The sequence below is a fragment of the Acartia tonsa genome, chromosome 14 (assembly GCF_053477335.1).
Source record: "Acartia tonsa isolate MP-2025a chromosome 14, ASM5347733v1, whole genome shotgun sequence".
Lineage (NCBI taxonomy): Eukaryota > Metazoa > Arthropoda > Copepoda > Calanoida > Acartiidae > Acartia > Acartia tonsa.
Genome location: NC_137273.1, coordinates 12,723,894 through 12,748,677, shown reverse-complemented (window position 1 = coordinate 12,748,677; position 24,784 = coordinate 12,723,894). Strand labels below are relative to the sequence as shown.

Below are 24,784 nucleotides of genomic sequence, written 5' to 3'. Positions count from 1 at the left end.
CAGTCAAGCAACTAGGCCTCTATCTCTTACGGTTCTCCAGATATAAGCACTTGAAACTACCCCCATCATGAAAAAAATACCCCATATCATATTTTGGTCCCCCATGTGCATAAATGGCTTCCTTATGTAAATCTGAGTTACCACAGTCAAGCAACTAGGCCTCTATCTCTTACGGTTCTCCAGATATAAGCACTTGAAACTACCCCCATCATGAAAAAAATACCCCATATCATGTTTTGGTCCCCCATGTGCATAAATGGCTTCCTTATGTAAATCTGAGTTACCACAGTCAAGCAACTAGGCCTCTATCTCTTACGGTTCTCCAGATATAAGCACTTGAAACTACCCCCATCATGAAAAAATGACCCCATATTAATTTTTTGACCACCATGTGTGAGTTTTAACCCCTTGCTTCAATTTTAATATCATAGCATTGTTTGCTACCCCATCTGTGTTTTTCAACCAATCATCATGTTTGTTGACATCCAGAAAAATGTATATTATGTAGTTCAATAATCTGCCACTAGATGTTCCTTTTTCAAACAAACTATTGTTTTTTTTCTTCAATGGAGCCAAATTTTTATCTTAAAATATTAGGTAAAGTAAAGTATTAGAATATGTTGGTGATTTAGTATAAAAAAAGTCTTAAAATAGAAATAAAAAAAATAAATAGAGGAATTTTCAAATTTTATTCAAAATATAGGAAAATATAGAAGAGTGATAGGCATAGCTTCACTACAGTGGAGTAGGGTAGCTTATGCTACCCTAATATAAATTCTTTCGCGCGAGGCTCACCTCGCAAACCCCTCCAGACTCTCCCCTCCCCCCTACCCAGATTTTATTTCCCCTTCTGCCAATCATTCCCCCATCTGTCAAATCAGACCCCACCTTCCAATCCTGGCCCCATGTTCCTATTTAGACCCCATCCTTCATTTTTGTCCCCTGTTCAATAATTTATCCCTTCTCTGACATTATTTTGTTTCTCTTGGAGAGGTACAAAATATGAAGATGGGGATAGATTAACATGATGGGGACAAAATCATAAGATGGGGTAAAAATTTCATGATGCCGGGGGGGGGGGGGGGTTTAATTTGATAGATGGCGGGGGGGGGGGTTTATTTTTTCAGATGGGGTAGAATCTCACTCCTCAACTGGGAACTTGCCCTTATTTTCTAACTATAGGTTTGCAACAAACATTAGCTGAGTAAATCTGAGTTACGGACGAACAGAAAAAGTGACTTGTACATTAAGCGTCGCTTCTGTAAAAATTAAATACTTTTCTTATAAAAAAAAGTCGTTAAAGACAGTTTATTGTACTTGCTAAATTAAAAAGTTTTTGTTGCTTCTCAAAATTTCATTTTGGTTAATTTTAGTTCATGTTTAGAAATAATATAATAGCAATTAAAATAATAATAATATTAATGATAATAATAATAATAAAAAGCAAATACGACATTTACATCCTAATAATGCCGCGTAACGCGCAAATGAATATTTATCCAAGGAATGTGGACAAATTATTCCTTTATTATTTTGTCCTCATTCTGAAACTAATAGTTTTAATGAATATTCAATTATTCTTTTAAGATAAAAATGATATTTTGCTTCTAAGATTCATAATAAATAATGAAAAATAAAATTTTAGACCAAATTACAATGATTATAACTTTAAAAATTAGGGGAAATAAACTACGTAGAAAAAATGTCTACTCTTCTTTCCCATATTTTCAATGTTAAACAATAACAAACAAACTTAAAAAGATCTTTTTAAAATTTAAAGTTATCAAAATTATTGTAAATATGACTTAAATCTTATGATCTGTGGAATATGATTATTATAAAAGTGCTTCAAACTGTTTTTAAATATGATAAAGTGACAAACTTAGAAAAATAAGTGAAAAAAAATATTTAAGTGACCTTTAAAAAAATAAAGAAAAAAAACGAAAGAATGAGCTTTTTCAAGCATGGCTCTAAAAAGTCGGTCAAAGTATTTCCCGTTAAAATTTCAACGATGGACGCTGAATTGGAGTTTAATCTTGACCAAAAGGAACACAGAAATATGTCAATCATTTGATTTTTAAATAAGAATTTTTAAAATTATAAACAGCACAAAATTAATACTTAATATAGTGTAGATATTTATTATATCCTGTATTATTTTAAACCATAATTTGCTTTGGAAGTATTTTGATGTACAGCGTTAGGCCATATTCTGTGATTCGTTGACAGTATTTACTTATGCACTTATTTACTTAAATTAAATGCAATTTTGAACCCAAAACTTTGATAAAATGACTTTACTTTGTATTATTAATTGTATTTGCCTGAATTATTAATCGCGAAGCTACTCTATATTTCCAAATGTCCTTCCGTTCGTTTGTTAGACTCGAATTGCAAGAAACAGTCCCATCATAATGGAGCATAATTAATTTTAAAACATACATGACAGTCTGACTGCTGTAAGGCAGGTTTTTAGATACTTTCCTATAAACATATATTGTGTGTAATTTACAGGCTACGGGACAAGAGTTGTTTGATCTAGTTTGTAGAACTATTGGATTGAGGCAGGATTTTAGTTTTATAAATGTTAATAAATCTCTTAGATTATAAAGTTAAATAATTACCTAGGCATTTTTTTTATTTCTCTCAAATCACTGAACTAATTACAAATTTTTAATTCTTTAATGGCATCTTGAAATGAGAACTGGATCATTATTAAATAGATATCTTATAATCGTAATTTAAGTCTCCAATATTACATATAGAAACAGGTATCAGAAAGTTATATTAAATTTCCCCAATATATCTGGATATTACAATAACTCTACAATAATACCCCCTACTTGTTTCAAAAGTAGAAATTTCTATTTATCTAGGGTAAGTAAAGAAAGTTATAAATGAATTTCTGGCTGTTTCTTAACGAACTAAACACTTGTGTTTCAGGTTCTCTGGGTAATTCGTGTGCCCTTAATTTTTTTTTGGCTATTCATAAGCACATCTTATCTTATGAGACTTGTAGCACTTTCTAAACTATAATTTTAATATACAGAGAAACGTGGTATTATGGATTACAATACGAAGACTCCAAAGGAAATATCGTGTGGCTGAAAACTGACAAGAAAGTTTTAGATCAACATCATCTTCCACCTTTAGGAAAATATTAAATGCGAATTCGCCAATTTATACTAAATTTTTCCCCTAGATTGATTTAGTTAGATTATTTTGGTTGAAGTTACATTGTCACATCTTGATTTATCTATTTTGGAAATTTCCAGACTTGAGTACAGATGAAAAATATTGTGATCAGAAACGGTCTAAATAATTTATATAAGTTTTCCCCTCCTGCCTTTGACTTTAATTTACCTTCATTACTTATTTTTTCGTGGATTTTTAATTAATGATGTTCAGGCGCAGCTGTGCAATTTCTTTTCCTTGCCAAATTCTTTCCCGAAGATGTTTCAGAAGAACTGGTCCAAGAGATTACTCAACACTTGTTCTTTCTTCAGATTAAACAGTCAATCTTAGGTAGGTAAATGACTTGGATAAAAAGTTACAACAGATTATTGTTAGCTAATACTTCAGTAACCCGCGTTTGTAGCCTAATTTAATGAATTTACTTGAGAAGGAAAAGGGCTATAATTTCGGCCCAAATCGTGTCAAAGTCATAAAAAAAGACAAAAGATTTATAATGTCAGATTTTAATGCTTTGAAGGAAAAATGCCTTGTCCCCAAACAAAAGCAGCTATTTAAAAGGCACAGTCTGTACTTCTAGACCAAATAATCATGTACTTAATTGGTTTTAAGAACATCGTTAAATACTTTTTCCTTTATGTTGTAATTATTTTAGCTATGGAAATCTACTGTCCACCCGAGGCTAGTGTTTTGTTAGCCAGCTACGCTGTACAGGCTAAATATGGAGACTATGACGAATCTACCCTACAACCTGGCATATTTAGTATTGAGGTTGGTATTTTATTTGTAGCGCATCTACCTTATAATTAGGTACTGTCCATCTGTTAGTACGTATTACTTTATCATGAGATTTCCTCTGAGTAATGATTTTCGAAAAAATACAGAAATAAATCGCAAAGAAAACTGCATTTTTACTAGTTATTGACAATTATGAAAAATATCAAACACCTTAGTGTATAATATCTTAATGTTCTTCTCTTCATAGGATTTGTTGCCCCAACGAGTGATAGACCAGTACAAGATGACCAAAGATATGTGGGAGGACAAAATTAAAGTCTGGTATACAGATCATCGTGGCATGTCAAGGTGGGCCTATTATTCATTTTTATTCGAAAGGGACAAAATAAGGAAACCCGAAGAAAAACTATTTTCCTCAAAATTCTCAAATTTGATAGTTGAAAGCCTTAATAAAATTCTTCTGATTCAACTATTATCCTATAAAGTCTTGAGTTTTATAATCATACACTTGCTACATACTTCTAACAACATACCTTCCAATATTTGATAAAAAAATCTTAGAATTTCCATCATTATAAAAACTCCTTACTTTGTTATGATTTGTGAGTTCATTTTAGACTGAATATATGAATATAATTTGTACCTAGGGACGAAGCTGAAATGGAGTATTTAAAGATAGCCCAGGATTTGGATATGTGCGGTGTCAACTATTTCCAGGAATATAAGAGCTTTAGTTTTAACATATACATCCTATTATTTTGTTAAGGTAGGATGTCTAAATGTATTGTCTTAAAGCCTTATACCATTTTTAGGGAGTTTAATTTTTGTACTTCATTAACACCAACAAAATTAAAAATTTATTGATATTGGAATTACTACCTACTTAATTAGTTCTATTATAAAATCAATCCTCATTCTCAAAAATTCTTTACTTACTAGATTATACCTCATCAAAACAGGACTCTTAAGTAAAGGTTTGAAATTCATTAAGATTACGTTTTTTTTCACGTACATACCTATAATGTAGAAAAGCCTTGCTTTGAATAAAAGCTCTATTATTGTTTAGATTTACAATAAAAAAGAATCTGACCTTTGGTTGGGAGTAACAAATTTAGGCCTTAATATTTATGAAAATGAAAACAAATTAACCCCCAAAATTATGTTTCCTTGGTCTGAAATTAGAAATATCAGGTAATAAAAAACAATCAAACGTACAGTTTTCAAAGAATTTACGTAATTACAATCATTAAAAAATGTCTTCTTTGTATATTAAGTTAGGTTAAATCAAATTGGTAAAGGTTTATTTTAGTCAGGATGCGAGCAGTTTGGTAGAATTCATTTTTTGAACATTAACATTTAAAAATAATATTTTTTTATTTGGAACAAAATTAAACGTTTTTACCTATTTATTTCAGTTTTGACGACAAGAAATTTGTGATTAAAACTGTAGACAAATCATCACCTAATTTCACTTTCTACTCAAAGAAAATCAGGTTTGACATTTCAATTCCCCCTGGCTTTAAGTCCACAAGGCCAAAAACCTAGTTATTGATTAAGGGCAAGATAAAATTAATGAATTAACTTGCAAACTAAAATATTATTCCCATAAATTTGGATTTACATATTTCAACTAATTTGCTCCATAATTTTTCATTTTTTTTATGTACACATTGCTTTAATTAGACCTTCATGATTTGGAAACTATGATTTATTTTTTTTAGAATGAATATATTAATATTGGATCTATGTATTGGAAACCATGATTTATTTATTTTAGAATGAACAAATTAATATTGGATCTATGTATTGGGAATCATGATTTATTCATGAAGAGAAGAAAACCTGACACAATGGAGGTTCAACAAATGAAAGCGCAGGTATTCTATAATAAACCTTTTTATCACAATATATATATGGTAATTTTATCCAAGGAGGGAGGGGACATTGGACTGTAAATTTCACTGGTACTCAAAATTTTAGAATAATGTAACCTTATTAATTGGCACATAAACTTTAATTGAATTTTCATTGTTTTTTTTTTAACTTGAAGTGTTCAAATATTACAATCAATAATTTTAATAAACAGAAGGGATAATTTTGTTTATCATCATTGGGGATTTATATCAATTCATCGTCCATTGTCTTATCCCGCAAGATCACTGAATTTAACAAGAATTTTGTACCACCTGTAATGCGATTGAATCATATTCATAATATCTTACTAAGTATCATCATGAACTCTTATTTCTTTAATTGTGACGGTCTATTGTGTCTGATTAACCATCTAGGCTATTAAATCTATTTTTAAAGGCCAAAGAGGAAAAGATGCGGAAGCAAATAGAGCGAAGTAAACTAGCCAGAGAGAAACAATTAAGAGAGGAGGTAGAGAGAGAAAAGGCTGCTCTAGAAACAAGATTAATTCAATATCAGGTAAAGTTGTTAAAAGCACATTAGAGCTCTGTATAAAAGAAGTGAAAAAGCAAAAATAGTCTAAAAACACCCCTTAAATCTAAAACCATCCCTGGACGAATGTGAAGATTTCATAAAACTGATTTAGTCAATCCATTAAAACATTATTGGATAACTTTAAATCATCTCACAAAAAGCTAAAATAAGCATTAATTTTCGACGGTTTGCTGATAATTTTTCTTAAATACATTACATATGTTAGTTTAGTTCTTTTGCCCATTTTCAATTTTTATAGTATTTTAATCTGATACAAATATCTATAGGAGGAGGTAAGAGTTGCTAAAGAAGCCCTTCAAAGATCCGAGGAGAGCGCGGAGTTACTAGCGGAGAAAGCTATGGTCACTCATCAAGAAGCTATGCTCCTACAGGTTACTACAGTTTATAATAAAAGAGTTGGTTGTCTGTAATTGTCAGGGATTTTAAGTGATAAGATTGATTGATTGATTAGCCATAGTTTCTTAGGGTTTGGGCCTAAGTAGTCATGGAGTAGGCCGAGACACTTTTGTCTAGCCACTAGGGCTATCAAGCTCCACGTTCAAGCACATTATGACTTGACCCGCTGTCTCATGAGAGCTACTCATTATTACCTCACCCTCGCCAAGTATGGCAGGTGTCCCAATTTAAGTCACCGTAATGAATGACACTCTCCTCAGAGGAGCTTGGGGTAAGGGTAGTACTGATATTATGTACGTGACTATTGAGTATCCAAACTTACCCAATAATCCCCTTCTAACACAACCAGGGGAAGTTGCGTGATTATTATTGCGAATGAGAAATTCAAGTCAACACACGGAGAATTGAACTCAAACTCTCACCACCGTAGTTCAGTGTGTTACCACTGAGCCACGACGCCAGTGATAAGACGATGGACGATAAATTGATATATTCCGATGATGAAAAATAAAATAACCCATACTCTCTAGGTTAAAGTTGTAGATTGTAAGGCTTGGATTCTGATATTTTGAATGAACCAATAAAAATGGAGGAGTAGGTTGCGCTAAAAATCCGTAAAGGTTGTGAGTTTTAAGTTAAAATCAGTAGTAGAACGATAAAAATTTATGTTAACTATGTTAAGAATTACACATAGATATTTAGTGAATATTATCGGTCTACTACTATTCTTAAGCCCTAAAACTCACACCTTCACGGATTTTTAGCGCAACATATCCTCCCTTTATTACAAATACTCAATGTTTTTGACCCAAGGAATAAGAAAGATGACGTGGTTCTCTAACTTTGGATACTTGTATAATTTACACTCCAATGTACTCATTGTTTTTAAGCCAACGAATGAGAGGGAGAACGTGGTTTTGTAACTTCTGCTACTAGTTTAATTTTTTACAGTCTAATGTACTCAATGCTTTTTAGCCAACAATTAAAACGGACAAACGTGGTACTATAACTTTGGGTACCAGTATAATTTGCAGTCCATTGTTCCCTCCCTCCAAGGTTAATAATAGTTGTTCTTTTATTTTAGCAAAAAGCCAGCGAGGCAGAAGCTGAAGTACAAAGAATAAAGTTGTCAGTCATTAAAACAGAAGAGGAACGGCAGATGATGGAAAGAAAGGTATGTAAAGTATGGCTTCCAATCCGGTTAATATCCGCTGGATTATAACAGGTTCTTAGCCCTGCTGAAAAATCGTGCATGGCTTAGGAATACAGACAATTTTCCATTAATATTAAATAAAAATCATTAAATGAAAACCAGGTTTGTAAACCCCGGAGAGCCAAAGGGACGGGCCCATTTATCATTTTAATATCCATGGAAAGCTGTATCTAATACGATGCGATAAATAACTATTAAAACAGGAATGACAACATTCACAAAAGCAAAGCTTAACAAATAGACAGACCAAAAAAAAAACTGCCAAAGAAAGAGTGACTGCACTTTTCATAATAATGAAACATAACATTATTTCGGTTATGAGGGAAAAAATGATTTAAATGTGTCGTTTTTTACCTACTTAAATATTCACAAAATGATTGGTATCGACTTACCAATGTCATGGACTTGATTATTGAGATGCTTTGTCTTTAATATGGTGCCTATCGTTCTAAGAATTACCCTACATATTTTACAAAGTGAAAGTTATCAAAATGTCTTTTAAAAATTACTTCTAGGAAAAAAAACTTACGGATGTTCCTAACTGTTCTAGAAACCATCCTGCAAAGCTATCTGTTACGGACGGACAGACCAACTCTTGAGCTTGCGTTCCTTTTCTGAATGTATTAAATTGTGTAGGCGAGGGAAACAGAGCTTCTAGTCAACAGAATGGTGGAGGAGGCGGAGAGACGCCAGTCAGAGGCAGAGCAACTCAGAAAAGAGGTACATTAACACCCAAAATACAACCAGTCACATCCGCTCTTTGTTTAAGAGATTAGGGGTTCTAATCACGGCCGAAACTAATCATATGAGGACTAAAAACGTTAAAAGCTGTGTCCACTTCTGCTATGTCAAATGTGCCAAATTGTTAGTACGCGTAATGAGTGTGGGGAATGCCTTGGCCCAAAATAGCTTGTACTCGATTACCATGCACAGTTAGGACTCCCAGATAAAGGTCGTGTAATCAACGGGTTGGTACCTACATTGGCATTACTTAGAAAACAGCATCTTTAAAATTGAAATTAAAACTAAAAGTTGCTCAGTAATGCCCAAGTTTGAAAAGAAATTGGGTAGAATTTATATGGTGATACTATTTCCAGGTTGCTTCTGCTAGAGAGGCTGAAAAAGATGCCAAGAACAAGCTAATAGAATTTCTGAACATCTCTATGATGAACACAACCTCCCCAACATCCTCCCAACAACATCTGTCCTCCCCCGCCTACAGCAGCCAAAATCAACTCAACAACAACCACTCACCCTCTGGAATTATGCAAGGTACAAAATAGCGGTTTCCTTAGTAGAGTTTAAAAGTAAATTGAAAATATAGGGGGGGGGGGGCACAGTGGAATTTTTGGCGGTTTTGGGGATTTTTTAACTTTACCAGTCACAAATGCCAACAAAGGCTTATATTAAATGAAAATAAAGTTAAAACCTATCACATACAGTTAATGGCTTGTATAATATAACATATTATGCACATATTATTGTGATTCTGGATAAGAAAAATGTCCCCAGAACTAACCTACTCAAATGGTTAAAAATTCAAAATTTCTAATTTAATTCATTTTGGAGAGAAAAGTTTTTTAGCACTGACTTATACCTCAATTATAACTTATTATAACTTTTAGGTCTTATTAAGGTGATTACGATTAATATACATAGTTTTTCAACAATATCATACAGGGCTCGGCAACCGCGCGTCAGCCGTGTCTAAGCCATCCATTTTGATGTTTTAAAAAAATTTCTTTATAAGAGGGAATGCCAAGTTGGGTCAAGTTTAAACTTTCAGTTGATTTTTAAAATTGTAAAGGGTTTGTGATTTTACTTACGTTCTCAAATCGATAAACTGATTTTAATTCATGGTGTTTATAGTAAGAATATTCTTCAAATCAAATGAATCTACTTTAAATTAAGTGCTAGTGGCTGCGCCCCTGGAGTCAAGGGGCTTTGTATTAAAAGAGACAGAGAAGGGCTAGACAAATACCCTAAAGTCTTAAATCTAAAAATGAAATAGCATAAAACCAACACGGTACTAATTTAGAGAACCTAATTTCAGTATTTATTGAGATCTTAAGCTTCAGACAAAAAAACTTTAGGTTATATTATAGGATATCTAAGTGTTGTTCTAGATCATATTATCAATAACAAAAAGTATTATAGCTTATGTATATTATTATGATTTCTACCTAACGTTTTTTTTTATACATATATATGACTTTTTAAACATCTTAAAAAATATAACATATCAGTCCGTAACGCCATAGAAGAAATGTGATTTTCACAGCTGTAGTGAAGATTTATATACATCATTTTGTCCGTTTATCTGTCGGTCATTCTTCAAAAGACATAAGTCTAATTTTTTAGAGGTTTTGTGATTTTTTTGAGTTTTTCCATAATCTCTCTCTCTCTCTCTCTTTTGTTATGACAACTGAACAACTGCTCCACCACCCCATTTTGCCCGTTTGTATATTCCAATTTTTTTGTGCTTCGCTACTTATGGATATTGTCATTCTTGTTATATTGTAAACTTTTAAAATTTTTCAAAATCTTTTAAATGTTAAGAATATAAAAAGTTGGACGAACATTGAGGTAATAGAGTAAATGAAAGTAGATTATAAGATTAATTCCATTACATTTAGAGACCAATAGCACTTGATAGTTGAAAATTTTACCTTTAATATAATCAAATATTTTACACAGAGCTATATAAGAAGAGACGGACAAAAAATGTAGAAAAAAGCTAGTTTGTCAGGCTTAGAAACCATGTATACCATAACAATTTCAAATAGGCAGGCAGCATGACCTTCATGTATATATATTGAGCTTAGCTCCAAAAAGTATCATATAAAAATTATTCTAAACCTATTAAGGCTAGCACAAAATTTTTATCTAATTGTCAAGCCATTTTATGAAAGATGACCGCTAGAGCATTACAGACATACTGACGTACCAATCAAGATATAGCTATGAGGAAAATTATTATTATATAAAAATCAGCTGTTTATTTAAAATAACAGCCGAGTAAATGAAATTTTTAAAATACAAATCAATTGTCTGTCAGAGAATTAACAATAGACTGACAGACAAATTTTATTATAAACTGGCTGCTCATTAGTGTAGGGAATATTCACATAGCTACTGAGAAATTCATGTTTCCGCCAATAACATTTCTTGCGTACAAATGGACAGATTTACAGACATACGGACATTATGATTTATAGATTAGTTGTGCTAAAAATAGGTTTTTATCTTATCATATAAAGTAGTAAGTTTTTAAGTCTTAAGCTTAAAATTTCAATAACTACCTAACTGATTGAGTTCTTCATTTTAAGAAAGATTTACACAGGTCCTAGGAAGGTTTTAAGGTATTTTTTAAACCTCTTCTCACTCCTTTAATACAGAGCCATTAATTGATAGGGATGCAGCATCTAGTAAAATATATATATTATATTAAACGCTTTCAAAGATGGTATTTTGACTTTATAATAGCACTTGATATATATAAATAAGATTAAGAATTGTCCATTTTTAAAGCTAATTTACCATTTTGGGGCTACGAGGTGCCAAAAGTTATCAACTAATCTTGAATTATGAATACTTGAATTTAATCAGGGCCTAAATAACTTTTGGCACCTCGTAGCCCCAAGTTAGAAAAACCTTTAAACGTAAAAAATACATGTTATTTTAAGATGCAATTTGAGGTGTTCTTGGATTTTCAATGACAGATTTATGACAACTTTTCTTATTTTTCTTGGCATTTTGAAGTAGAAACATCTGTCTATATCAATGAAATATTGTTACATATCATTTAATCAGATTTTTACACAAATTTATTCTAGGAAAAAGTAGGAAAAGCAATGTATGATGATTTTAATGAAAAAATTCACTTTTTAAAAATATTCCTTTGACCACGTTCAGCAAAACGGCTGTATTTTGCCTAATTTTGTAGTATATAAAAAAATCTGTTGTATGGCAACTTTTGAATGGTAATACTAGCCTTTGGGACATTTAACTCAAATTTGAGGAAATTTAAAAAATGACCAAAAATCCTACTGTGGGGGGGGGGGAGTAGTTTTCCTTTGTTGTAGTATTTTACTGTAGGTTAGGTTATATTGGGTCCAGGGCCTCTTGCTGGAGTTAAATATAAGTAAAAAAACTCAATTTGTTTTAATAAGAGGGGGGGGGGGGGTCAAAGAAAAACTATTGTGCGGGAAGGATGCTGTATCCCCCTTGAGGTATGAGACTTACAGACAGGATAGTTATAGAGCAGCTATAGCAAAGATAATCTACCTGTGTCTGCGAAGCAGGGCTGATCAAGTTCTCCAAAAGATTCTCCAAGGGGTGCACGGCTGCCTGGACGGGAGTAACGGTTAGGGTCTCCAGAGAGGGGGGCAGTGCATTTATTGGTTCTGGAAAATATCTTGTGGAATATTTGATATTATACCTAGAACAAAATATGTTATAAAATTGGCCAGGTGGTTGAAACCTAAACTTCACCCGGCCTACTCTAGGTCTTATTCTCCCCCCAATGTACATTTATTGTGTTATTTGGAAGAGGAAAATGTTAGTTTATGTATTAATGAGAATTAAGCTGTACCTTCTTTGTTAATTCTGGACAGCTTAGTTCTCTAAAGAGCCGGCAGACATTATAATTAAGCGGTCTGAAAAATGAAAATCTTTATTTGCTATTTGCAACCGCGAAATTAGAACGTCTGCCGCAGTGAGCCGTAGGCAACCCGTTGTTCTTCTCCGATGATTTGAGGGCCTGAAAGTGTACATACATTAGTGTACATGCCAACTATACCCATGCTTCTCACGGTTTTACAAAAAGACTTTTAAAGAAACTAGAAAAAATTTTTTTTTAAGGTCAGAGTGTTTACATGTATCCTAGCGGTCATGGAGGGCCAGGTAGTAAGAATACGAGTATGGACCTCGGTGCTGGGAATACAGGTAATGATAATACAATGTTTGCTTGTGTGTGAATGTTTGGTGGTAAAATATAGGGGGTTCTTTAAGATTTTTTTCACTTTCAGAAGGACAACCGTTAGGTGGTAAGAAGCAGCCTTCATCTGTAAAAAAAATGCATTTCTTCATCTTTCTTTACAATAAGATAAGTTTGGGGGCACTTAAGGTAACTGGGGGGTTTGGGTTCGAAAATTCACTTTTTATTTTAGTTTTAAATAGTTAAAAATCGTCCATGGACCTATGAGAAGCTTCACTGTAAGGGTGAACTATATCGTTTCAACGTTTAGCGAGATTCTCCGCTACACAACACACACATACATCTTGTTACTTTTAAATAGGTGGAGCACCTCCCCAATACATGCACAACAGCCAACACCAACAACAATATTCTTCCCATCAACATCAACTTAACAATGCAGGAAAACATGACCGCAAAATTTTGTTGGAATCATATTGGCGCGAATAATAAAACTTTACACAATAGCTTTTATTGTAAAAATGGTCCTAACTGGGAAAAGGTCATCAAACTGTAGAAAACCCAAAGTTTTATAAACACGTTTTCTCATTCGTTGGAATCAAAACTTTGGAGACATTTGTTAAATGTTGTCTAAACTTTAATATACAGAAAAAGTAATGTTTTGCAATATAATAAATAGGTGGTGTACAATTATACATCAATTTATCGCCTATTTTCTTGCCCCTTAAATCCCTGAATATAATTGATTGGTCATGGTTTGTGACTCCAGGAAGTATTGGAGTGTCAAGTCACGGAGGATCTGTATACTCATCAGCTATTACTCAGGCATACAATATTTACAAACATTTGGACATTTGGATGTTTATGAAGTTCCCAAAGTTTTATAATAAAGTTTTTACATTCGTTGGCTTAACAACTATTAGGACTTGAATTGAATTGTGATTGGTTGGTTCATTAAATTGAGTGTACAAAAGAATCAGTCATTAATTGTTATCTACAGGGCATTTTTGCTTATTATCATTAGGGCTGTACATCAATTTATCGGCCATTGTCATATCTCTTTAGATCCCTTGAATTTAATAATAAAACAAATAGAAGATACTCTATAATTCAATTGGTCTGTCCGTAGCGCTATAAGAAAAGTATGATTTTCTCGTTTGCTTTTCAAGTTCAAAAATTTCCCTGTACTCGGTTTATTATTTATTTTATACGTCAGTTCGTCAATCATGCTCCAAAAATACTTATTTTTTATTTTATAAAGGTTATGTTTTTAAATTTTCTTGGGATAATATCATAATATCTATCCTTTTTTTATGACAACTGAACATTCGCTCTATAAATCGAAATGCCCGTTTGTCCATCCATTACTTTTTTTTGTGCGTCTTTACTTTTGTATGCTGCCATTCTTGTCACGCTTTGTTTGGTTCTTTCTCGTTCCCTAATAAATGGACTTCAAAGGGGAAAGCAGGACAAGTAAGGTTTTCTTGGTATGTAATATGTATATCTTATTATATGAAGTAGTAAGATTTTATTTTGTCTGTAGCTTCAGAATTCAATAACTACTGAATAGTTGATTTCTTAATTTTAGGGAAGCTTCACATAGGTAACGGATTGGTTTTAGGATATTTTAATTTTTGTTTAAGTCTTGGCATGGCTTTAGGCAATTCCCTTTCCTACCCTAACAAATACAAAGCCCCTAGATACTAGTCGTTACTTGTCTAATATTGTATGAAACCCAGGCTGGGGTTGGAGGAGGTATGAACGGTGGTATGTATGACCAACAAGGAATGCATAATCCACAGCAACAACAGCAAGGAGAACATAAAATTGACTACAGGTCAGTCATTTTGTAGGGACCAAGTAGAAGCTTCCATAAATTCAATACATACCTATTTGTTCTTAATATTAGAGAGAGGGGACATTAGACTGTAAATTACACTGGTTTTCAAAGTTTTGTAACCACGCTATCTTCACAAACTTTGGGCACTTTGTTTGAATTTTGATCGATTGATTCTAAACTGAAAGCATCCAAACTTTTCAACCAAAAATATTGATCTAAAAAAAGAGGCAATTTTGTTTATCATCATTGTGAATTTTAAAATTTTTATCATCCTTTTTCTTATCCTTAAAATCATTGGCTTTTAACTGGAAAGGGTCAATTAGTGTTTTTGAGATGAAATTAATTGCGCATTTACTTTCTCCCCTCTTTCTTGTTATTTTCAATAATCTTTAAAAGACATCGCCCATTATCCAAGCTTTTACATTAATTTGTTCAGGTATATCCTGGGACCTGGAGGTATGACTGCCTGGAACACAGAGTTCATGACAGAGAATGAAAAGGAAAATATATCAATATTAAAATTAGTCTAAACCAATTTTGGCGTGCACGGGGTTTTGTTAAGGGGGTGAAAACCCTAAGGCGATGAGAAAAGAGAAATAATCTACACTTCTTTCACCCTTAATTTTAGGCCATAAGGGGGTTCGGACATAAGTTGGCACCGAAAGTTTTTATAAACCTGCTCCTTCATTGGAGGGCACAAAAATGTAGTGTCCTATCTTTTCAGCCAATAATTTAAATCTAGAAAAGGGGTAATTTTGTTTTTATCATAATTGGAGGTGTAAATGTATATCAATTTTTCGTTCAATGTCCTATCCATTAGAATCCCTGACAACAACTATCTGACTCTTTATTATACAATTGATATGTGAACGCAGGAGGCATTGGCAATGGAAATGGAGAGAGAAAAATATCAGTATATTGAGAAGGCTAAATATATTCAAGAACAGCTGGTCAACTTTAAAACTGAAATTGAGGATATGAAAGTAAGTTCAATACCTAGTGGCTTCCTATGGGGGGGGGGGGGGGGGGTATATATTTTTTTCTGTACCACAAATCAACCTAGTTTCAATATTAAGCCGTTTAGGAGGTTTATCAAGAAAAATACATACATTCAGCAAGCAAGCTACTGTTTATTTTATTAAATCTTGATCATATCTAACTGTTACGCATTACAATGAGTTGCGCCCGTTTATGTGCCAAGGTATTTTAATTTCAGTTGTAAGAATCACTTTTACAACTTAGTTATTGCGTAGTTTAAGCCGAGATTCCAACCCATCACATCTTTGACTATTGACTTTGAGGGGGCGTGGTGACGCTTCGGGTACAAGTCCTCTCCACGTCACCTTTAAACATACTCTGCTATTTAAAATTGCAGAGTAACGCGCTCAATCGCCCAGGGTATCAACACCTATCAGACAACCAGCCCTTTGTTTGCACGACCTTTGTCTGAGAAGTCCTAACTGTGCATGGTAATCAGTTTCGCCTGTTTTGGGCAAAGGCATTCCCCCTACTCTAACTATTTATGTCGCGCATCTGACATAGCAGCAGTAGGAATCATTTTTATGACGCGGTGTCGGATCGAGATTCGAACCTATCACCTTCCCGACGACGAGCGGATGCGCTACGTGTTACTGTTGAGCTACGGTCGCGGGTTAACCTATTACATCTTCCCATCAATCCAAATCTAAATGTTGTATTTTTTAGGTTGAAGAAAGCATACTGGACAAGCTGCACTCAGAACAGCAAACTCAGGGAGGGAACAAGTACACAACAATTCAGAAAGTCCAGCGGGGCTCCACACAGTCGAGAGTAGCTTTCTTTGAAGAATTATGATCACAACATGTTAGAGGATTTTTTTCATTAAATCAGAACTATACTGCAGCAGAGTATAGAGATATGACATCGTAAGAAAGTTATTTTGCTTCATTATTGACAAATTTCGTTTTTTTAATAACCATTTTGACTGGTGAATAAGTTAAAGGCAAAGCAGTGTTGATACAGGTTTTATTTTCTGTTCAATAATATTATCAAATAAATGTTAAATACCTACTGACTTAATACTGACTTGAAAGTCACAAACAATTAGACTTAGGTAAATGAAAACACCATCTCATTATAAACCCCGAACAAATATATTATGCAAATCTGAATTTTCAAAATAGCAGCTTTATTATTCATTTAGGATGATTTTACAATAAATATGAAATGTAGATGCCTCTTTTGGTTGTAAAATTCCACTGTTATTTTTTAATTAATCAGTACCAATAAAGCACAAGATCTCAAAAACAGCATTTGGGGGAAATACTGGTGAACAAACATATTATGCAAATCCAAAACAAAGCAATAAAAAAAGGTTTTTTGGCACTTTTCTCCTCTTTTAAAGATTGATTATGATAAAATAATAATTTTTTAAGGGATTTATGCATTTATTATTATGAAATATAGTATAAGGTAGAAATTAATGATTTTTCTAAATAAGAAATGTTTTTAAAAAAAAAATTCGATCCCTATCACTTTAGAGGACAGCTGCTGACCCCCAGTCTTATGGATGAACCTAAATACATGTTAAAGATAAAAATTACCCTGAAAATTATACAAAAATGTTTTTTGGTGTGTTGAAAAAATCAATTTTAAAATCTTGATTTTGAGGATGATGACCTTTAAGATGCTCCTATTGGTGGTGATGGTGGGCCAAATGTTATCAAAGTGCATGTCCATGATGACAACTTATATATTAAACTATGATCCAATTTTTGTAGTTATAGCATCCTCCAGCCCAGCGTTATTAAAAAAGAAAAGAATTGCAATTTTATTTACTTCAATTCATAAGGTGAATACTGTAGTTTTTAGAAGATGGTTATATTTCTTGTTGGAAGGCTCCATTGGAGGCTGCTATGACTACAAAAAATAGTACATAGGTTAATAGACAAGTTGTTGTAATGGGCATGTACTTAGATAACATTTGGCTCACCATCACCACCAACAGGAGCGTCTGAAAGGTCATCATCCTCAAAATCAAGATTTTAAAATGATTTTTTTTAACACATAAAAAAACATTTTTGTATACTTTTCAGGGTAATTTTTATCTTTAACATGTATTTAGGTTCATCCATAAGACTGGGGGTCAGCAGCTGTCCTCTAAAGTGATAGGGATCGAATTTATTTTTTTCAAACATTTCTTATTTAGAAAAATCATTAATTTCTACCTTATACTATATTTCATAATAATTAATGCATAAATCCCTTAAAAAAATATTATTTTATCATAATCAATCTTTAAAAGAGGAGAAAAGTGCCAAAAAACCTTTTTTTATTGCTTTGTTTTGGATTTGCATAATATGTTTGTTCACCAGTATTTCCCCCAAATGCTGTTTTTGAGATCTTGTGCTTTATTGGTGCTGATTAATTAAAAAATAACAGTGGAATGTTGTAACCAAAAGAGGCATCTAAATTTCATATTTATTGTAAAATCATCTTAAATGAATAATAAAGCTGCTATTTTGAAAATTCAGATTTGCATAATATGTTTGTTCGGGGTTTATTAAGCTTGATAAGATAATTTTTTGGGGAAAGATAAATGTTTAGGAAGGACAATACATATTTCTGTAAATAATCAAATTGACTGATTTTTAAATATTGCACAGAAACTCAACTGGTTGAAACAATTCTGATATATTATACTCCATGTGCCTTATATGTTTTTTATGATGTTGAAATTTCTAGAATTATTTTTTCATGAATAAAGTCAGAATCATATCTATTTTACTAAAATAAATTACTACAAATTTTTATTTAGAATTGTGTTGTGTTAAATAAAAACTTATTTAATTCTAAAATATCTTGAAAGTAAATCTTATAATTTGTTCAATGCAATTTTATTTGCCAAAAATATTCTTTCTGTCAAATCTACAAAACAAATCTTCTCTTATAAAAAATAAACATACTCTTATAGGTTGATAAATAAAATACTGTATATTATTGTTAAAATAAAATAGATGTTACTATGTCCAACACTAGGAAGCAAAACCGTCCTTGAAAATTTTTGTAAAAACTAAATTTTTCAGACAAAATGTTTAAGAACACGTTTCAAAGTGGTTTTCTCTCCATCTTATACAGTATAGGTAAGGGTTATTTATTTTAGTAGTAGAGCTACTATACAATTCGAATGTGTTGGTCTGTTATACATTTTAATTGTGTCAAACTACCTTTTTTCAACTTGGTTAAATGAAAACTATGGGAGAAAACCATAGAAAGGGAAAAAATTGCTTTTTTAGTTACAAAATTCTGATAAACCATATATCATTTGTGTTCAAACAAGATTAAAAAACCTCCAAGATCCTCCCTTTATATCTATTTATATTGGTCATTTATTTTAGGTTCGAAGCCCCTACAGATTTGGGACAAAAAAGTAAGAAATGGACACATCAAAAGAATCACAGATCAAGATATTCAGGTGAGATTTTTATACTGGAGATACAGTATACGTTACAAAAAATGACCGGTCTTTAAAATGATCTAGACCCCCCTGTAATGAAGTTATAACCCTATTTTATGTGTGTGTGATCTTTATATACATGTATGATGGTGTTTGTATCAATCAATTAGACTAAAGAACATTTTCTGACATTCAGCAGACTATAAAAGAAAATATTCAAAATGAAAAAATGAAAAAATTCAGACCCTCATTTTTTAAAGTAAATTCTACTTAAGCCCAAAAATCACATAGTAAAATTAATTTTAGCCTAGGGGTTATTCAGAGTTTTATCTCAAGCATAAAATTCTGCTTCTATAGACACCTTACTCAGCTTCATAGCTCCCATACAAGTCATTTGAGCACAAAAAGCATGTATCAAGAACACAAAATCGATGAAATTTGGGCTTTGTGCCCAGGGTGCCCAATTTTCAGATCTCAGCCCACAGAAGGGCTAGAAAAAAGTTCTTTAGCTTTTTGGTAATGGCATAAGGAATAAAAAGCAGTTACCATTTGAACTCATAGTCTAAAATGACTTTAGAGTACCCTTACGGCCCCTAATAGGCTAGAATCGAGACATTTTCGATTTTCAGGATTCCAGGTATGAGTCTTTGGTTTGACTTTAGCTCGCTAAAAGTGGAGCTAGGGTTGAGATATTGGAGTTTAGTCTTCTTTAACCTCTCCCTGTGGTATCTCAGTGTACTATCCTAGCTTGGTAACTTGATATCTCAAATATCAAGGCGCTGAGACAACTTTTAGTGAGACCGTTTCGGTAGAGGTAGGAAAAAATTCACTCAAAATACATAATTGGTTGATTTTTGACATTTTTAATATCTTCTTTTATAGCCTGCAAAATGTTGGTAAATGTTCTTTAATCTCATTTACCGCAACAAACACAAGCATACATATGTATAAAGAGCACACACACAAAAAATATGGTTAAAACTTTACTAGAAGGGGGGCAATAGCATTTTAAAGACCGGTCATTTTTTGTAACGTATACTGTAGTTGTGTCTAATATATCTTATTAATATTAAGGTGTGGCCGGATATCTGACCCGATACCGGATATTGAAACTATCAGTATCCGGCCGGATATCCGGCAGTATAACTTTATATTATACAGCAAAAATTCATGTTAACAAATAGTCACAAGAATTATTTCTTAAAATCTTAATATCATGTTTTTAAGTTGCATAGTAAAATGATTTGAGTTTTACCTCTCACGAGATTGTTTAGTCCTTTGACACTGTACATAATTATTATTTGATCTGTCCTTAATATTTTATTCATATTCAATTTTTTTGTTTGTATATGAATATTTAATACCTGTATTATAATACTGTTATTATTTTTACTTGTTATGTGTGTCATAAAATAAATATCTACCTACCCAAGAAAGTAGAACATTAACTTAATAGTTATAGTTTCTTAATTTTTAAGTTTTAGACTTTTTTATATAACCATTTTATGAAGAAAAGGTTTTTGCTACTTCAAAATCCGGATATCTAGTATTAGAATTCAGCCAGATATCTCGTACCCGGTATCCGGCCAAATATGTATCCGGCTCAACCCTAATTAATGTATTATTTAGAGTTTTATACTGGAGATAGTTGGAACAAATGTGTCAACTACCTACATCACATGTCCTGCAGATCCTAAGAAAACTTTAGGTAAGGTTCCCCAACTGTATGAAAATTTGGGTATTATCCTCTTAGAAATATTGTTTTATTTTTTAAAATTTTGGTACCCCTCGACAGAACTCTGTCCGCAGTGCTCGGCACCCTTGCCTGTTTAGCTGCAGCGCTCGGCCCCCTAGCTTGCCAAAATATGTTGTTGGGTTAAATAAGAAAAAGTTTCTGATGTAATGGGATAAAACACAATCGGAGCTTCCCTTGCCTAGTGAATGTCAGGTGTTCTGCCCTAATCCAGCCTAATGAATGCAACCTATCAGTACTCCTTTGCCAACAGGGGTAAGAGGGGTGGGTTTCTTTGCACTTTGAGGGATAGCACCACTCCATCAAAGAAAACTTCTCTTATATGAAAAAGAATATCAAACTAACCACACTCAAAAGGATCTTGTAAAAAGTTACTTGTAAGGTATTAATTTCAATATAAAACTAATCGTGTTCCTTATTTTATTTTAGGAATTAAGTTACCGTACTTGGTTATGATAATCAAAAATATGAAGAAATATTTCACATTTGAAGTACAGGTACCTTTAAATATAAATCTCAATAAACAAAAAAAAGGTTTGTTGTATTGCTATTTATGCATCCCTAGCCTCAAGTGTCCCCCCCACAATCAAAATATATTTTTACTTTTTTTTCTTGGATAATTTTTCTCAAATCTTTTCTGAAAGCTTTCTTGAAAATTGAAAGCAATTGGTCTAGCTAATTTTGAGATCTTAGTAAACATATATATGTAGGGATAGAGAGACAACCCAATGTAAATAATACATTATTTTAGGTATTGGACGATAAAAATGTTCGGAGAAGGTTCAGGGCCTCAAATTATCAATCCACGACAAGGTAATCCAAGTTTTGAATCAAGTTGGGTGGATATCCTTAAAACCAGCAAAAAATAAGCAAAATAAATCTAGAAAAGTTTAGACTCGGCAATGTCAGGGGCCGTGATTTAGCAAATTAATTCCATTTGAAATTGCTGAAAATTTGGATATGTTTGTGGCGTAATATTGGCATAATTTCGCATAAAACTTGTTTTATGTTGTAAATAAAGGGAAGTGGATAAGACGGGGGAGGGACAGGAGGAAGTAGGTTGTGGGGAAATTTTCACTTAGAATTGTTTGTCAGAATGTTGGTCCCTTGTCCTTGAGTGATGTACAGACACAGGGGGCCCGCAATACATGTTAACATTTTTACGCGCATTTTATCTAGTTCACCAAAAAAAACCCAGTTTTTTTGTTGGATATTAAGAGTTTTTAGGGGATAAGACAATAGACGATAAATTGATGCACTTCCTTAATTATGATAAACAAAATTGCCTTTTGTACATTTAAAGTACTTGTTGAAAAAATTGGGCACTGCAAGTTTCAACCAAATTTTTCAAGCCAACTAATTAGAGAGCAGTTTTTTAAATCTTTGGGTACCAGATTCATTTACAGTCCAATGTCCCGTCCCTCCCTGAAATAAACCCACCCCATACCTAACTGATTCTTTTTTCACAGGGTGAAACCTTTCATCTGTACAATGCCAATGCGACTGGACGAGGGATGGAATCAAATTCAGTTCAATTTGGCAGATTTTACCAGGTATGATATATTGCTGCTTACTCCTTTAAGTAACACAAGTGGCTTCTCCCTTGGCATCTAGGTGTTTCGCCCCATTCTTAAACCGTTATTATCAAAAAATTTATTTTCTGGTAAAATTAAACCCAGTGATAAAATAAGAAAAATTAAGATTAGTGAAAGTTTGCACAATTTTCGTAATTCATAATTTGTAAAAAAAAAGAAATTAGGGGCGGGGTGAGGGGATTTTTTTCAACGTTTCTTTGACTCAGGGTGTAGTAAGAAGTTTGAAATCGATTAGACAAATATAGCCTATATTAAATTATTAACAATTGCCACATATTGAGAGGGGCTTGTTAACATGCCCCTTAATTTGAAATTGGGAAGGCACGCTTCTGTTTGAAATACATTTAATGAAAGTATCCCTTTTTTTAGGCGAGCTTACGGAACTAACTACGTAGAAACTTTGAGAGTTCAAATTCATGCAAACTGTAGAATTAGAAGAGTCTATTTCTCTGACAGGTATAGTTATTTATCTCATCGTATTATAGACAAATTTCCGCGAATATTAAAATTAAAATTTGATTATCATTTAGTTATTTGTATCACTTATTTAAAATTTCCAATCTTTAACCGCGTGTTTATACAGGTTGTACAGTGAAGAGGAGTTGCCCGCAGAATTCAAGTTGTACCTTCCCGTCCAGCAGAAAGGCCGAGGACCGCCAGGCGACGCCGCCACAGCGCTGGCCCAACAAAACTAGTCGTACTGTCACGTCATGGTTATCACTGCACGAGTGGCCTATGCGTTCACTGTCCTGTTTTTTTTCAAACTATTTGTACTGAGTGTAAAGCAAACCATAACCAATCAGCTGTTATAAAATCAATCAATTAACAAAATGGCGGAATTCAACTGAAATCTATCATGAAGCAGGACAATTTTGTACCAAAAATCATAATCAAGCAACCAATTTTTCAAAACCGTCCATTATTTATGTTTCCTATACACAAAAAGTCTTTTACAAATAAGACTTTAATAGTCGGCAAAAACGATTTTTTTAGAACATTTTGGATTTTTTGCTACTAATTAATTGGCCTAACTCTTCAAGTCTCTATTGGCATTCTTAAATGTAATTTATCTATTGTTTCACTTTATTGTTTGTGCCTGTCTTTAACTGTTTTTAAGATTTCACTTTTTGCATAATTATATGTAATACTATAAAGGTCTTCCTCTTATTTTTAAATCCATTCAAAACAAGGATGACAATATCATTAAGTAGCGAAGCTCATAATTAAAATATACATTTTCCCTTCATTGAATTGAATGTCCACAAGATGCCTTTTGGACAGACCGATGGACCAAGTTAGTTAATTAGTTGATACACAGTTAAATCTTTGTGCTAATTCTTAAAACCAAAAATTACTGACAAAGATTATTACAGACAATCCGACTTTATAGAGTTGCCCCAATTCTAAAAAATATTTCATCACATATTGCATTAATTTTATGTCATGTTCTTGTGATTACTTCATACTTGTTTTGTCTTATATATATGACACAAGCAGGGGTGTATATTCTGCATGGAATCCCCGGCTAAAGGAATAAAATTTATGTGGGGAGGGGGGTGAAATATTTTGCATCCGGGTGAAAAGAATAAATCTTGTGCAGAATATACACCCTTGGGCACAAGTGAAATATGTTTTCACCAAAATCAATGTAACCAAACATAAATAAAATAGCACAATGTATCATTTAATGTTTGAATGTTTTTCATTTTGAAAAAAAAATCTTTTTTTACAATTTTTATTTATAACTCTAGAATCATTCCCTTTTATATTTCTTTAATATACCTATGAAGAAAAAAATTGTTCCTAGGACAAACGCAAGAGTCCCAAACGTCGGAGTGGACACTTAACCTAACCTATTTTAGACCATATTTTAGTTTTTTTAAATGCCTAACCCATGCGGGGGGCTTATTTGTACATTCATATTTTAACCTAACCTAATCTGTATAGAAATACTTAATCAAATTATTATGTTAACACTCCTGCGTTTGTCCACTCCGACGTTTGGGACTCCTGCGTTTGTCCTGGAAAAAAATGATTATTAAATTTGATGAAAAATATTAAAAATAAAGCATTTATCACAATTCTGTCTGTTCAATTATGTTTTTTTTCAGATGATTTAAAAAAATGTGAATGAGATAGAAACTCTATCTACCAATATTTTGACTTTTCATACAAGTATCTGATAACTGATTATAAACAGGGATAGTTCTATGAAAA

General features: G+C 32.6%; 2 protein-coding genes across 4 annotated transcripts; both read left to right on the top strand.

Moving 5' to 3' along the window:
- Positions 1–1,749: 1,749 nt before the first annotated feature.
- LOC145306485 (merlin-like) lies at positions 1,750–18,854 on the top strand. Its single transcript, XM_080148615.1, has 22 exons — positions 1,750–2,048; positions 2,516–2,564; positions 3,050–3,154; positions 3,410–3,525; positions 3,848–3,963; positions 4,178–4,278; positions 4,578–4,647; positions 4,997–5,121; positions 5,346–5,423; positions 5,708–5,807; positions 6,241–6,360; positions 6,663–6,767; positions 7,877–7,966; positions 8,642–8,725; positions 9,103–9,277; positions 12,869–12,952; positions 13,306–13,389; positions 13,717–13,769; positions 14,684–14,781; positions 15,221–15,286; positions 15,662–15,767; positions 16,489–18,854. The coding sequence occupies exons 1-22, from the start codon at positions 1,949–1,951 to the stop codon at positions 16,615–16,617; spliced, it is 2,154 nt and encodes a 717-aa protein (XP_080004741.1). The 5' UTR covers positions 1,750–1,948; the 3' UTR covers positions 16,618–18,854.
- Positions 18,852–24,679, top strand: Bug22 (cilia- and flagella-associated protein 20). Of its 3 annotated transcripts, none has more exons than XR_013875012.1 (9): positions 18,852–18,905; positions 19,161–19,237; positions 20,849–20,927; positions 21,402–21,469; positions 21,724–21,785; positions 22,442–22,525; positions 22,937–23,023; positions 23,151–23,708; positions 23,958–24,679. XR_013875012.1 is itself a non-coding variant. In XM_080148616.1 (8 exons), exons 1-8 carry the CDS (start codon positions 18,854–18,856, stop codon positions 23,260–23,262), a joined length of 621 nt encoding a protein of 206 aa, XP_080004742.1. In that variant the 5' UTR covers positions 18,852–18,853; the 3' UTR covers positions 23,263–24,679. The 3 variants fall into 3 exon arrangements, 1 of the variants encoding a protein (XP_080004742.1); XR_013875011.1 differs by having other exon boundaries at positions 23,151–23,722; XM_080148616.1 differs by having other exon boundaries at positions 23,151–24,679.
- The last annotated feature ends 105 nt before the right edge of the window (positions 24,680–24,784 follow it).